This window comes from Zosterops lateralis (genome assembly GCF_965231275.1).
Source record: "Zosterops lateralis genome assembly, chromosome: 19".
Lineage (NCBI taxonomy): Eukaryota > Metazoa > Chordata > Aves > Passeriformes > Zosteropidae > Zosterops > Zosterops lateralis.
The window spans coordinates 5,401,362-5,417,124 of NC_139779.1; the positions used below are offsets into that span (position 1 = coordinate 5,401,362).

General features: G+C 52.2%; 1 protein-coding gene across 1 annotated transcript in view; it reads right to left on the minus strand.

Moving 5' to 3' along the window:
• Positions 1 to 2,276, minus strand: part of LRRC75A (leucine rich repeat containing 75A) — a gene marked incomplete at its 5' end in the record, with an annotated part of 62,398 nt that extends 60,122 nt beyond the window's left edge. Inside the window, one exon of the mRNA XM_083875157.1 lies at positions 2,013 to 2,276. Coding sequence (XP_083731283.1) covers positions 2,013 to 2,276 — 264 coding nt within the window. The remainder of the gene's footprint in view (positions 1 to 2,012) is intronic.
• Between the last annotated feature and the right edge of the window lie 13,487 nt (positions 2,277 to 15,763).

Here is a 15,763-nt window from a genome sequence, read left to right on the forward strand (position 1 = left end):
GCTGAGAGGGTGCAACATTTTGGGCTCTGATCTGGTGCCCAGCTCAACCCCCACAGGCACACAGATCCCAAATGGAGAGGTCACTGTCCCAAGGAATTCTGTCCCCCACTCCCACAGAGGCAGCACTTTCACCTCAGGAAAAGTGAAACCCCCAGCTTTTTTCATCCCAAAGCTGAAAGTGGGGAGAGTTTTCCATAAAAAATCCGCAAAAATCACATTAAACAGCTCCGATTTCTCAGCTGGGCTGAGATAATCCTAAAGATCATCCCAAACCTGCAGGGCTGAGGGGTAAATGGAAATGGGCTGAATGGGAACAGGCCCCAAACAACACTTGCTGAAAAGTGACCTGGACCAGAAAATTGAGTTTTCCCTAAAAAAACCACAATTTATATAAAACAATTCCTATTTATCAGTTGGGCTGCTCCAAAGATAATCATAAATCTGTAGGGCTGAGGGGTAAATGGGCTGAATGGGCTGAATGGGGACAGGCCCCAAACAAGACTCGCTGAAAAGTGACCTGGACCAGAAAATGGAGAATTTTCCTTAAAAAAATCCACAAATCATATGAAACAATTCCTATTTCTCAGCTGGGCTCCTCTAAAGATAATCCCAAACCTGCAGGGCTGAGGGGTAAATGGAAATGGGCTAAATGGGGACATGCCCCAAACAAGACTCACTGAAAAGTGACCTGGACCAGAAAATGGGATTGTGGGTGTGTGGGGTGAGAAATGCCAATAGAAAAAAAGAAAAAAAGAAAAAAAGAAAAAAAGAAAAAAAGAAAAAAAAAAAGAAAAAAAAAATAAAAATGCTAGCAGCAAAGCCCAAACACAAAACCCCAAAAGAAAACCAGTCCCATGGACAGAACACAGGGCAGGAAAGCCGCTCACGGTGGCCAGCAGAGATCTGAGCAGCCTTTCCCCGGGTGGCAGAACTGGTTACACCGAGCAGCCCAGGGGGAAAGCCGAGCTGGGAGATGGATCTGCTGTAGGTTTGCATGGAAAACTCGCTGTTCCTCCAAGCCCTGAGCGCCCCAGAGCCTTGAAAACGCCCAGCGCTTGGGTGTTTTTATCAGCACCTATCAGCAGGAAAGATTAAATGCTAATTTGCTTTTCTGTTTGCTCACAGCAGCTTTCCGTCCTGTTGCTTCCCAAGCTTAATGCCCAGCTCAAAGAGATTTTTCAAGGCGAAAGGTCTCGGGCTCCCTAACAATTAATTCCTCACTCCGCCAGAGCGTCTCGTTTCAACACCAGAAAAAAAAAAAAAAAAAAAAACAAAACAAAACAAAAAAAAACACCCAAAAAAACCAACAAAACAAAAATAAAACAAAACACAAACAAATAAAAAACAAACAAAAAACACACACACACACACAAAAATAAAAACAACCAAAAAAAAACTCCACCAGGCGACTGTGAGTTAAAAAAAAAAAAGAAAAAAATTTAAAAATTAAAAAAATTTAAAAAAAAAAGAAAAAAAAAAGAAAAAAAAAGAAGAAAAAAAAAAGAAGAAAAAAGAAAAAAAAAAAAAAAAAAAAAAAAAAAAAAGATAAAAAAGCAAGGCTGCCAGCTCTGGGTGTTTCTGAGCCAGCAAGAAAAGAGCTGATTTCTCAAAAGCCGCCAGGCTCCAACTGCCTCGGCGCTGCTTTCACGGAGCTGCTCGAAACACCAAAACTTTTGGGAAAGTTGAGTTTGGGAAGCACTTGGAGCAGGCTGCAAATCCCAGAGCCACCGGCGCCGGCGAGGAAGGGAAGGAGGGGAAAAAAAAAAAAAAAATGCACCAAGGCAGCTTTTCCTCGCTGGTCCCTGGGGGTATTCCCCCTCTGTGACACCCTGCAGCTCCTGGGGGTATTTCTGTGACACCCTGCAGCTCCTGGGGGTATTTCCCCCTCTGTGACACCCTGCAGCTCCTCAGCCACTTCCCCAAAATTACACCACGAGGAGCCGAGACTGCTCATCCAAAGCCGCTCCCAAAGTGTTTATTTTCCCCCTGTCGGGAAACCCGCCCGTGCTCACCTGGCGCAGGTTCCTGAGCAGCTCGGTGGCCTCCTCCTGCCGGCCCTGCCGGAGCAGCAGCAGCATGTCCTGGATCATGCAGATCCTGCGGTGGTACGGGGGCAGCCCGGGGCCGCCGCCCTTGCCCAGCTTCTCCCCGGACTTGGCCACCAGCGAGGCCAGGAAATCGCCCCTTTCTCTGCTCGCCGCCTTCTTGCGGTGCTGGCCCGGGGGGCTCTCCCCGGCCCCGCCCGGCTGGCAGCCCTTGGTCTGCTTGGTGCCCATGGCCCGCAGCCCGGGGGCGGCATGCAGGGGACACGGGGACACGGGGACAGGGGACACGGGGACACGGGGGACACGGGGGACAGAGGGGGTTAAGGGTGCACAGAGGGGTTTAGGGGAGAGACAGAGGGGGTTTGGGATGCAAAAAGGGGTATAGGGGATGCAGAAAGGGGGTTTGGGGTGCACAGAGGGGGTTTGGGGATGCACAAAGGGGTTTGGGGATGCACAGAGGGGGTTTGGGGGAAGGACAGAGGGTTTCGGGGATGCACAAAGGGGTTTTAGGGATGCAAAGAGGGGGTTTGGAGGAGGGAAAGAGGGTTCTGGGGTATGCACAGAGGGGGTTTAGGGGAAGGACAGAGGGGTTTGGGGGCGCACACAGGGCGGGGATGCCCGGGAGGCTCCGAGGATGCCCGGGCGGGCGGCGGGGCGCGGGCCGGGGCCGGGCTGGGCTCAGCGGGGCTGTCTGTGCCCGGCGCCGGGGCGGCTCCGCTGCCGAGGGCGGAGGATGGAGCGGCTGCAGGCGGCCGGGAGGAGCCGCGGCTCGGCCCCTCCGCTCCCCTCCATGGCCGGGAGAGGCAGAACCGCCCGGCGGATCCGGGCAAAGCTCCGGGCAAAGCTGCGAGCGGCGAAGCGGCTCCTCCGCGCAGCCTCCGGGGCCGGGGAGTCCCCCGGGGGTCCCGCGGGCTCAGGAGGAGGCGGTGACCGAGGTTTGGGGGCAACTGTTGCGCTCAGGGGCTCCCCGGAGGAGGCGCGGCCGGGCCGGGGCGCTGGGAGAGCCGGGGGAGGGCCGGGGGCGGCACCGCTCCGAGGCCGGGCTGGCGGGGGAGGCGCAGCACGACGGGCTCGTCCTTCCTTCCCTCCCCGCGGCTTTTGGGGGGCTCTGCCGGCCCCGCGGGGGATGGGGCCGGGCAGGGAGGCTGGGACATCCCCGCCGGGCTTCCCCGGGAGGGATTCCCGCTGGAGCGGCGCCTCCCGGGGGATTTGCGGGCGTTGGGATGTGCCCGGGGCGGGGGACAGCCCTGCCCCAGCCTGTGCCCTGCGGGTGGTGCCGGAGCTCCGTCCTGGCACACCGAGCCCGGCTGCTCCCGAGCATCTCCTCTCCCTCACCTCCCGCCCCGCTGCCCGGCTGGAATCACCTCCTGTGCCTCCTCCCCATCCCATCCCCATCCCCATCCCCATCCCATCCCCATCCCATCCCCATCCCCATCCCCATCCCATCCCCATCCCCATCCCCATCCCCATCCCATCCCCATCCCCATCCCATCCCATCCCCCTCCCCATCCCATCCCATCCCCATCCCATCCCCATCCCCATCCCCATCCCCATCCCATCCCCATCCCATCCCCATCCCATCCCCATCCCATCCCATCCCCATCCCCATCCCATCCCCATCCCATCCCCATCCCCATCCCCATCCCATCCCCATCCCCATCCCCATCCCATCCCCATCCCATCCCCATCCCATCCCCAACCCCATCCCCATCCCCATCCCATCCCCATCCCCATCCCATCCCCATCCCATCCCATCCCATCCCCATCCCCCTCCCCATCCCATCCCATCCCATCCCATCCCCATCCCATCCCCATCCCCATCCCATCCCCATCCCATCCCATCCCCATCCCCCTCCCCATCCCATCCCATCCCATCCCATCCCATCCCATCCCATCCCCATCCCATCCCCATCCTCATCCCATCCCCATCCCATCCCATCCCCATCCCCATCCCATCCCCATCCCCATCCCATCCCCATCCCATCCCCCTCCCCATCCCCATCCCCATCCAGCGCTCCCAGCCCTCTCCTGCCCGTGCTGCTCCTGCCAGCAGCTCCCCAGCCGATATTCCATCGATATTCCATCGATATTCCATCATTCCTGGTCTCCCCTGGCAGGGCTCCGGGCACGGATTGAAGCTCTGGGATGAAGCTCCCGCTGAGGAACTCCTCCAGCCCAGGCTCTGCTCCCCTGCCGCAGGACACAGGGTGCCCCAGAAGGGCCTGGGAGGGATCAGCTCTGGGGTGAAGAGGCCCCAGCTGTGCCCTCAGACCTCTCCTGATGTGAGGGGATGGTTTCCAACACAGAAAAGCTTTGTGAGTGTTTAAAAAAAAAGAATCCCAAAGCAATGAGGGGATGGTTTCCAACACAGACACTTTTTTTTTTCCTTTTAGAAAAGAATCCCACATGAGAGGTTTCTGCCTCTCTCCATCCCGTGCAGTGGCACATCCACCAACACACAAATTCCCTGTTACTGGTGGATAAAAGGCAACTCAAAGAGCTGCAGGCTCCTGCAATTGTTCCCAAAACTCCTCATTCTGATCCACAGACCACGAGAACAGCACAGAGCCCCAGTGACTTCACCAGGGTCTGGCTTTGCCTTACAGAGCTGCGCTGCACATGAGCCAGAAGCACCACCAAAACTGGGTGTGTTCCCCCAAAAACACAGCCCAGGGGGCCAAAAACTGCATTTCACTTCATCCACAGAGTCCAGCAGGATGAGGAAACAAGCCAAGAAACCAGCAGTGTGTGCTGATCTCCCCTGGTCAGCACACGGCCTGAGTTTGGAGGGAGTGTTGTATGAATTTATCTGATCACTCATTATCTGTTGTAATTTTTTAGGGAAATGGTCTCTTCCTCCTGACCCTCTGGAGTCCCTTACCACTTAGAGTGACTCTTACTTCTTTCTTTGACTTCATCGGTTGTGGTCTAGCTATCTCTCCTCTGAGCTGGGAGGCTGTAAATTGTCTCTCCTTCCTTTGTTCTACCTCTTTCCCCCCTGGAAATTCGAAGAATAAACGCCTGGGACAGAGGTCCCAGAGAAAGGGCCTCTTCTGAGATATCTCACCTCATCCTTAGTATAATTCTCTCCAAATCCTCCTAATAACAGAGCCAGCTAAAGCCCCCAGGAGGAGGGCAGGAGAAGGAATTTATACAGTTGGCGCTCAGAATCCATCCCTAAGAGACACAACAACTCAAGGGAGGGGTGTGTTGTGGTTTGAAAGCAAAATGAATGAGAGGCTCCAAGTCAGAGATATAATTTAATAAGGAAAAAGGTAAAAAGGTAAAATAAAATAAAATCAATGCAATAACACAAAGGAGCACTGACAGAGTCAGAACACAGCCTGAGCAGGGTGGTGGGAGCAGTCCAGGTGAGGGGCTCTTCCTGAAGCAGTGATCCCACAGAAAGGTCTGGGAGCTCTGCTCCTCTGGGAATCCAGTGGGTCAGGGCTGTTTGTCCTGTCCCAAATCCCAGATTCTCTCCAGGTGGGAATGTTTGGCTCCTCCCCCTGGGCATTGGGAGCATCTCCCAATGGGATGAGGAGTCGTGCAGTGGCTCCTTGATGGCCCATTAAACAGAGAGAGCTCCTGGAGGGAGTTCCCTGTGAGTCCTGGGCAAGGCATTGATGGGCCATGAGCAGAAGAGCCCAAAGGTCATTAGCAGAAGAGGCAGGGGGCTTGGGAAAACACTAGCCCACCTGGTTTCAACAGTTCATGAAGATTTGTGTACATCCTACACTGCAACCCAGGACAGGGTGCCAAAAAATTAAGAGTCGATGATGATGGGAGCTGGTGAGATAACTTATTTGATAAGAAGAATTTAACCTATTGGATAAGTGGAATTTAACCTGTTTGATAAGTAGAACTTAACCTAAGGGATGAAAGAGCTTTTACAAATGGGTTTATACATTTTAATACATAATAATAGTTGTGCTAATAATGGTGCCTTGTTTGCTCCAGTGCATTTGACAAATGATCAATAAAGCCATCCAGGGGGTCTGCATGGCTCAAAGAAAGAGAAGGGGCAGATTTGGGGTACAAACCCCCCTAGGCCCCTCAGCTGGCAGTAAATGTCCCCCCAGGAGGCAGGGACAGGCAGCCAGAGTCACCAGGAGGCTCTGGGAAGGGGTGGTGACACCTCTGCAGCAGCATTTCCCCCTGCAGACCCTCCATTTGGTGACAAATATGGCAAAATACAGCCCTGCAAGGCTCTGTCTGCAAAAAACCCAACTGATGGAGCTCCATTTCCTGACGCTGCACCCCAAAATCCTTGTGCAGCCACACCCCCAGTCCTGCTGACACACAGAGCATCTGGCAGGGAAGGTGCTCCCAGCCCTAAAATCCTCAAGGTTCATCCCAAAGCCTCTTCTTCTCTTACATCCCTCAGTCTGAGGTGCAGCAGGGAGCCAGCAAGGTCAGCTCGCCTCTCCAACAAAAATATTCAAGGATGGAGAAGCAGCAGAAAGGGAAAGCCCTGGCAGGGCTGAGACCCCCAACCCCCTCAGTCCCCCAGAACCAGAGTGACACAGCCATAAAAACAGAACATCCCACCCAGGATGGAGGGAGAAGGGCCCTCAGGGACACGGAGAACCAATTCCAGCCACTTCCCACCGCTGTCAAAAAAGCACTTTGTGCATTTTCAGCCCCTTTAAAGGAGCTGATCACAGCCAGCCTTGTCAGCAGAGGCTGCGGGCGCCTCTCCAGGCCCCTCCATCCCCTCGGGGTCCCAAAGGAACGGGGCACTCGGGAGGCACAAATCTCCCCAAAGGACAGACAGCCCAGCCCAAAGGACTCCAGGCCAAGGAGAGGGTTTTGTAGAGCAACCACAGCCCTGAGCAAATAAATAAACCCCAACCTTTGCCCTCCTGACACCTTTGCCAGCAGGGCAGGGAGTTCACCCACTGCTCCTGGTCTTATTTATAGTATGTGGGATAAAGCCGGGGGGAAAAACTAAAGAAAAACCCCAAAAACTCCCCACAAAACCAAAATCAACCAACCAAACAACCCCCCAAAAAACCACACAAAACCTCCCCAAAAAACCAAAAAAACCCCAACCCCCCCAAACAAAAAAAACCACAAAAAACCCCAAACAAAACAAGCAAACAAGCAAACCACAAAACAAACAAACAAAAAACAAACAAAAAACCCACAAAAAACAAACAAAACAAAACAAAACAAAACAAAAAACAAAAAAAAAACAAAAACAAAAACAAAACAAAACAAAACAAAACAAAACAAAACAAAACAAAAAAAACAACCCAAAAAAACCCCCACAAAAACCCACCTCAAACCAACCAACCAACCCAAAAAACCAACCAAACAAAAAAACCCCCAAAAATCCAAAAAGAGGGGAGCTCTCAAACTGCACCTGAGGACACCCAAGCACAAAACTCCCCTGGAATTCAGGGATTCTTCCTCACCTGACAGATTTTGGGGAGAAAGTTTCTGGCAGCTCATTGAAATCAGAGATTGAGCCTGGACCAAGCTCTGCCTCTCATCAAACCCTCCTGCTTTGGAGGGCAGCCCAGGAATTCCCAATTATTGTTGATAGGGGTGGAATAATTGGGATTAATTTTAAATATCAATGTCAGATCCAGGCTGGTGCTGCTTGCTGTGTGAAAAAGACTAAGGGAAATATCACTTCTACTCTGGCATTTAAAGGAATTCCAGAGTTAATGTGATTTTTATCTCTTCCTCCAAAAAGAAATTTAAAAAAAATCAGCTTTAGTGTAAGACCCTGGGAAATGCAGCCAGAGGAGAGCAGCGAGTCCCAGCAGTCTCTGGGGAAGGAGGGCAAATTGAGAAATGTGATTTTATAAGGACAGAAAGGCATCCTCGTCCCAAGCCTGATTCAATTGGACTCTGACAGCCAGGCAGGGCTGAAATGCTGCGAGATGTAATTGCAGATGAACTAAACTCCAGATTAAAGGGGGCAATAAAATGATGAAAACCATCACATGAGAGGTGTTTGGAAGGAGAAATGAAGGAATCTCAGGTAGAAGAATTAATGTCTCCTCCTGGCAGTGAGTGAAACCTTCCTGTGTTCACCTTTGAATTAATTCCCTGCATTTGGCCTCAGCTGCAAAAGGGAGAAGAATTGAAAAAAAAAAATCCCCAAAGCAAAGGGGGAAACGTGAGCAGCCAGAGAAATATTGCTGCAACAGAGTCCTGAAATCTGCCCTGAGCTCTGGCATCTGATTTCAGCAGGGCCCAGGGTCACCCAGGGGGCAGGGAGGAGGAAAAGAAACTCTTCCCCATGTGGGTACCAGGGGGAAAAGTGACCACAGGCAAGGGGACAGAGCTGCCAAAATCCCCAAATTGCCCCCTGGAAAATTTCCTTCTTAATTATCAATTTGCTGCACCTCCTCCCTTTGATAGCACTGAAACAACTGTACCTGCACAGGTGTTTTTAGAAGAAAAGAATTAACATTCAAAGCAAACCCACGTCCCCTTCCAAGCAATTCTGCTGCCACTGATGGAAATTGGGATTTTTTCATGAAATTTTCTTTGAAATTCCAGCAAAGGTTTTACTGATTTCCCAGAGAATTCATGGGGAGAATTTCTTGGTTTAGGTTTTGGAGTGGTGGTTATTTCTTTGGTGGGTTTTTTGGTTTGTTTGGGTTTTGGGGTTGTTTTTTGCTACTAATGAGTGTTTAGTCATTTAATCCAATCAGAAGAGAAGAAAAATATTTGAGTTCAGAAGGGTTCCCTCAATCCAAAGGGATGGGCTGGGGAGGGGTTTGCTTGTGGTCCTGGGAATGGGATCCTAGAAAAGGGATCGTGAAAAAGGGATCCTGGAAAAGGGATCATGGAAAGGGGATCATGGAAAGGGGATCGTGGAAAGGGGATCATGGAAAGGGGATCGTGGAAAAGGAATCTTGGAAAAGGGATCCTGGAAAAAGGATGGTGGAAAAGTGATCTTGACAAAGTGATCCTGGAAAAGGATCCCCGTGGGACAATGGATCCCAGAATGTGCATCCAGCTGGTCTCTCAGGACCCTCCCTGCCCCTGGGTACCAAACCCTCCAGAAACACTTCTCCAGCCTCATCTTTCCCCAGTTCCAGGTGGCTTTCCCCCTCTCTCCCCCAGGGTTTCCCACACACAGCATTCCCAGCCAGGCTCAGCCCCTGAGCAAACCCCAAACTCCCCGGGGCTGCCGGAAACATCCCTCCTCCCCTCGGGGCCGGCCCAGAGCCTGGAGCTGTGTTTATAAATCCCAAAGTCTGTTCACACGCTGCCTAAAGTTGTTTAGCACGAGGTTAAAGCTGCCAGGCATTTTTCTGCAGTCATCTGGAAAAGGCACCCTTTGCTTCCCTTCCGGCAGGATGGGAAATTCCTGGGGGAATTCTCTCTGGGAACAGCATTGCCAGAGGGGCTTTGGCAGGGAACAAGGGCAGGGGCAGTGGGAGGGGGAATTGTGGCTTTCTGCGGCCTGGATTTGGGAGCCAACGCTTTGGGAAGTGTGGCCTTGGACTTTTCCTGGGGTTTTGTGCATCTCAGGATTTCCAGGATCCCTTTCCAAGATCCCTTCCCCATGATCAATTTCCCAGGACCACTTTCCCAGGATCCCATTTCCAGGATTACTTTTTCAAAATCCCTTTTCCAAGGGTTTTGTTATGATATGGTATCATACCAAATGATATGATATGATCCCTTTACCAGGAATTCTTTCCCAGGATTCCTTTTCCAAAATCCTTTCCCAGGATCTCTTCCCAGTATCCCTTTTCCAGGATCCCTTGGGCAAGATCCCTTTCCAAGATCCGTTTTCAGGATCTCTTTCCCAGGATCACTTTTTCAGAATCCCTTTTCCAAGATTCCTTTTCCAAGATCCTTTCCCAGGATTCCTTTCCAGTATCACTTTTCCAGGATCCCATTGCCAGGATCGCTTTTTCAGAATCCCTTTTCTAAGATCCCTTTCCCAAGGTTCTCTTTTCCAGCAAATCCCGGGAAAAACCAGCCCCAGATCTCTTTCCAAAGAGGCACAACCCAAATATATCAGAATAGGGCAACAAAATCCTCCAAACCAGCTCTCCCCAGGCCAGGGCTGAGCAAGAGGGGCTGAACTCTGGGATTGTTTATCCAGAACTGCTCCAAATCCTATTTGTGCAAAGCTGCTTAACCCCCTCCTGCTCGGCCTTCTCGCTGCTGCCCAGGCTGGGGGGAGAAAAAATGAGTTTAAAACTTGGTTTTTCCTTCACCCCCGGCACCTGGAGGCTGAATTCCCAACAGGAGAGGAACGTGCAGCCCCTCCCCAAGGGTTTAAATGATCAATAAATAATAATTTTTAAGGCCTCTCACCTGCTGCTCACTGAAATGCAGATGGGAGGGCAGAAGAGAAATAAATCCTTGTTGTTCTAGTTGGATTTTGGATCGTGGGGTTTGGATTGGGGATGTTCCCTGGCTGGATTTCTCCAGGATGAAGGGAATGTTTTAATTCCAAAGACGACAAGGTTTAGACTTAAATTCTCAGGTGAAACAACCCTCCCCGTGTCCAGCCCAACAGCCCGGCCTTGGCCTAATTACTGAATTTTTATCCTCCTCGGTTTAATTTAGTTAATGCTGAATTCTTTTAGCAAGAGAATAAAATCCTTAGAGGGAAAAGCAATGTTTTCCAACAGGAATAAAATCCCAGCACCTGCTACACCAAAATCTGGACTTTCCCAAAGCGATGCCTTGTTCAGGCACTTTATTCATAATAATTAAAAACTCTTATTTTGAGAAGGAAGAAGTAACATCTTTTGTGTTTTCGGTCTAAATCTCCCAAGCATGAGGTAGAACAGAAAGAAAGAAAGAAAAAATGAATTATACAGGTGAGCTACAACCCAAAATTTAGACCTAAAATTTAAGGAAAATATAAAAGCAGTGCTGGGAAATGTGGATCTGCTCCCCCTTTCCTTTTTGTGGCATTGCTCAACACCCCAGGGACACCCAGGACATGAAAATACCCTGGAATTGGAAGCACCACGTTCTAAAGTACAGTCCCTGGACTCCAGTTGTGAGGAATTAAAAGCAACAACCACCAGGACTTAGCAAAATTGACATTAAAAACTCAGCTCAGACCTTTGGCTTTGCAGAGGCTCCAAACCCTTTTACAGAGCAGCATTTTTACTCATCACCCTCATCCCAACGATGATTTCCCAGCTCTCCCACATCCCAGAGCCTCTTTCCCCAGCTCCCCTCACTGAGAACCTCTCCCTGGCACAGCCAGACACTCTGGGATTATTATTTTTTTTCCTCTCCAGCGCAAATTAACCCAAAGCCACAAAAAGGTTCAGCAAAGAGAAGAGAAAGCTCATCAAGCAGCAGATGGTGACAGTCCTGAGCAACTCAGAGGCCTCTTCCCTGCTTGGTCTTAGCCTTAATCTCGATAAAAGCCCTCTCTCCTCCAGCTGAGAGCTGATTTTGCACACTAAGAAGATGAGGGTGTTAAAACGTGCAGAGCAGGGGCAGTGCTGCTATTTTGAGACTTCTCAAGACCCAACTGGTTCATTTATTGCACTGAATATTCCCAATTTCACCATCCTTTTCCACCTGGGATAACCCATGGCCCCTCGGGAAAGACGAACCAAAGCTCCTGGAAGTCATTTCAGTTGGTTGTGGCCTCCAAAATGAATTTTCTGAGGTGTGTTCATGTTTTCAGGGAGGTTTGGGAGGTTACACAAGAGCCAAGGGCTGGAGTGAGGAAATCCATGGGGGAATTGTCCCTTTGGATCACCCTGAGGGTGATTCCTCCCACTCTGCCCAGAGAATCCATGGATTCCACATCCCTGGAAGTGTCCAAGGCCAGGCTGGATGGAATTTGGAGCAAGGTTTAGTTGAGACTGTCCTTCTATCCATCATCCATCCATCCATCCCTCCATCCATCCATCCATCCCTCCATCCATCCATCCCTCCATCCATCCATCCATCCATCCATCCATCCATCCATCCATCCATCCCTCCATCCATCCATCCATCCCTCCATCCATCCATCCATCCATCCATCCCTCCATCCATCCATCCATCCCTCCATCCATCCCTCCATCCATCCATCCATCCATCCATCCATCCCTCCATCCATCCATCCATCCCTCCATCCATCCATCCCTCCATCCCTCCCTCCATCCATCCATCCATCCATCCATCCATCCCTCCATCCATCCATCCCTCCATCCATCCATCCATCCCTCCATCCATCCATCCCTCCATCCATCCCTCCATCCATCCATCTCTCCATCCATCCATCCATCCATCCATCCCTCCATCCATCCATCTCTCCATCCATCCATCCATCCATCCATCCATCCATCCATCCATCCATCCATCCATCCATCCCTCCACAGGAGATGACCCCACTGGTAACAGACCCCTGGATAAACAAGGCCAAACATCCCAACCAGACCCCAAACCCATCCAGAGACAGAAAGCTCCTGGTTTAAATGATCTTTTTGGCTCTGCTGAGATGGTTCTTCTCTGTTGTGGCTTTGGAAGCAAATAAATCACTTTGCCTTCTCTTTACATCTCTTTACAAATAAATCAACATTTTTTCTCTTTTTTTTTTACAAGTAGAGTTATTTTTTTTTTCTTTGCAAATAAAACAAATAAATCACTTTACAGCCTCAAAAATGCCCCCCTGCCAGTTCCAGACCTCCACCCTGGCACGATGCAGATCCCAGCATTCCCACATGGGATGGATTAATGAGTCACCCTCTGCTTCCAGCACATCTGGAAGCCCAAGACATTAAATCGAGCCCCTCTAACACGTTCTTGGCATCTCCCAGGAGGTTCAACCAAACAAATCCCAACCCTTCCCCTTGCCAGGAGGAAAAGCAACCCCTCCTAAGAGCACGGAGAGTTTTGGATGAGGAGCTGGCAGGACGGGGGAGGGTTTCCCATTTCCAGGAATGCTGAAGGTTGCAGCTTTCCTGGCAGCTCTGTGCAACAGCTGAAACCCCCCAGGCTGGAGGCTGGAAGTGGCTGATTTTGGGGAAATGAGCAGAATGAGGCCCAGAGCAGCCTCCCCCTGCAGGGAGAGCAGCAGAGAGAGATGATTTCCCAAAATCTCCTGACAGCAGGGTCACATCTGGATTTGCAATCGATGGCAAAATGGTCAGTGAGGCTGTGCCATGGGAATGAGGCTGGGAGGAGGAGGAGGAGGAGGAGGAGGAGGAGAAAGGAGAAAGGAGAAGGAGAAAGGAGAAGAAGAAAAGGAGGAGGAGGAGAAGGAGAAAAGGAAGAGAAAAGGAGGAGAAGAGGAGGAAAGGAAGGGAAAGGAAGAAGAAGAGGAGAAAAGGAAGAGAAAATAAGGAGAAGAGGACAAAAGGAAGGGAAAAGAAGGAGAAGGAGAAGAAGAAGGAGAAAAGGAAGAGAAAAGGAGGAGAGGAGGAGGAGGAGGAGGAGGAAGCAGCATGACTAAAAGCCCCAGAGGACACAGGCCCAGCAGAGAGATCTCTCCGGCAGGAACCCACTGCCCCTGCCGGGCTGTCCCAGCCAGCTCTGGGAGCCCGGAGCTTCCAGCAACATCAACATCTGTGAGCTGCTCTCAGGAAAATCTGGCCAAGAACAGCAGAGATGTGCTGTCCTCAAGAGCCACAGACTCCTGACCCCGCTGAGGGCACACCGTGGAGAGCACTGGTTGTGTCACACACCTCCTGCTCAAGGCACGGTATAAACCATAAAAAGAGCAACCCAACCCGGCCAGGAATGTTGGTTTCAGTGAGTTTTGACCTCAAACACTGATCCTGTACAAAGGCAGCAGCTCACCACTCAGCAGAGCCTACCCCCGCCTGTCCTCATCCCTGTCAGCCCCGAAGGACAACGTTCCCCACACCTGGGAGCTCCAATCCGCTGATTAAAACATTCCCAGGTGGGCACAGGACTCGGGACAGCCCAGGGGAGGTGCCAGCAGCAGGTGGCAGAGCAGGGGAGCAGCGCCTCAGTGACAGTGCTGCCACCACCCTGAGCACCTGCCACGTCCTGCCCATCCCATCCCACCCCTCCCATCCCATCCCATCCCTCGCATCCCATCCCTTCCCAATCCCATCCCATCCCATCCCAATCCCATCCCTCCCCAATCCCATCCCATCCCAATCCCACCCCATCCCATCCCTTCCAAATCCCATCCCATCTCATCCCAACCCATCCCGATCCCATCCCTGCCATCCTAACCTATCCCATCCCAACCCATCCCATCCCAATCCCATCCCAATCCCATCCCAATCCTATCCCATCCCAATCCTATCCCATCCCATCCCAATCCCATCCCCTCCCAATCCCATCCCATCCCACATTTTGGGGCAGCTCTGAAGTTCCACTCCGGTTTATCTCCATCTGCAGCTGCAATGGCACAGATGACTCGGGGGCAGCAAATACAGCCCGGGGTGTGTCCTTTATGCCCCCCCAGCCCCCTGATTTCCCATGGATGTGCCCGGATCCCTGTTCTCAGCCTTCCCAAAGGATCCTGGCTCTGTCAGGACAAGCACCCCACGGTCCCGTGGTGCTCTCCGCCCTGCTCAGGCGAACAAAAGCAGGCGAGTCCCGGCGGGCTGAGCTCCAGCGATCCCCGGGGATGCCGGGGCTCCCTCCTGCTGCCGCTCAGCTGACAATGACACCTTTGAGCCGCTGTCACTGTCACCGCGGTCCCTGGCGGGCACACATCCCCTCGCTCCCCGCATCACTCCCGGCAATGCCCGAGGGGAGGGATTTCCCTCTGGAAGCTGCTCCTGACACTCCGCATCCCGCGGGCAATGTCACCCTGGTGACGGCAGAGCATCCCTGTGGGAGCTCTCCCGGGGTTCAGGGAGGATTCCTTCCTGCAAAGCGTTTTATCCATGCACGATGAATAATGACAGGGCTTTGCCGCTCCCCGACAGCAGCAGCGCCCTTCAGAGCCGAGGGAGGGGGGAGAGGAGTTCCCGCGTCCAGCACGGCCGGGAAACGCTTTGAGTAAAGGAGGAGGGTGGGGAAGCTCAAATGTCCCAGAGAATAATTAATTCCCTTGGGGTCCCGGTCAGGGAATGGTGCAGTCTCGCTGCCAGCGGGGAGCGGAGCCCTGGCGGTGGGATCAGCGCCTTTCTGCCCCAAATGTCGCTGTTGGGTTTAATTCTGAGTTAAGGCAGAGCCTGGGCTGGTACCAGAACCAGCCCCAGACCCGTGGGCTGAGCTTTACACAACGGGGAAAAGCGAATCCTCCGGAGCTCCTCCTGTAATCCGCAGCAGGGAAAGGTTTGTCCGATCGCTTTGGCCTTTGTGCTTCCCTGGGAGGATCCACAAACCCAATTTATCCCTTACGAGTTTCCTGCTCTTCCCTTTCCCTGCCTGGAAACAAAACCCGGGGAAAACAACCTCCCTGCCCAGGCCTTCCCCAGGCAGCTGCCGAGGAGGAATGTTGGTAATTAGGAATTTATCTGGGATGCTGCTCGGGGGATGCTCCGGGGCGCTCGGGCTGGGTTTGTCCTTTACTGGGGTTACAGGTGGGGATGAAAGGAGAAGGAATTTAATCAGAGAGGTGTTTTGGTCTCCTGCTGAGCAGGAATGCCGGAGGAGCAGCTCCTGAGCCCCTGAGCCCTCAGTGCCCCCCACAGCGGGACATCTCCGGCTCTCCCTGTCCCCACCCGCTGGAAACAGGGAAAATCCCCGTTTTCACTCCCACTCCTGCCCTCAGTGCACAAAATCCGGGCGCTGCCGAGCCCGACATCCCCTGGAGAGGGGAGAGACCCCTGGGGAACCCCGGGATGAGA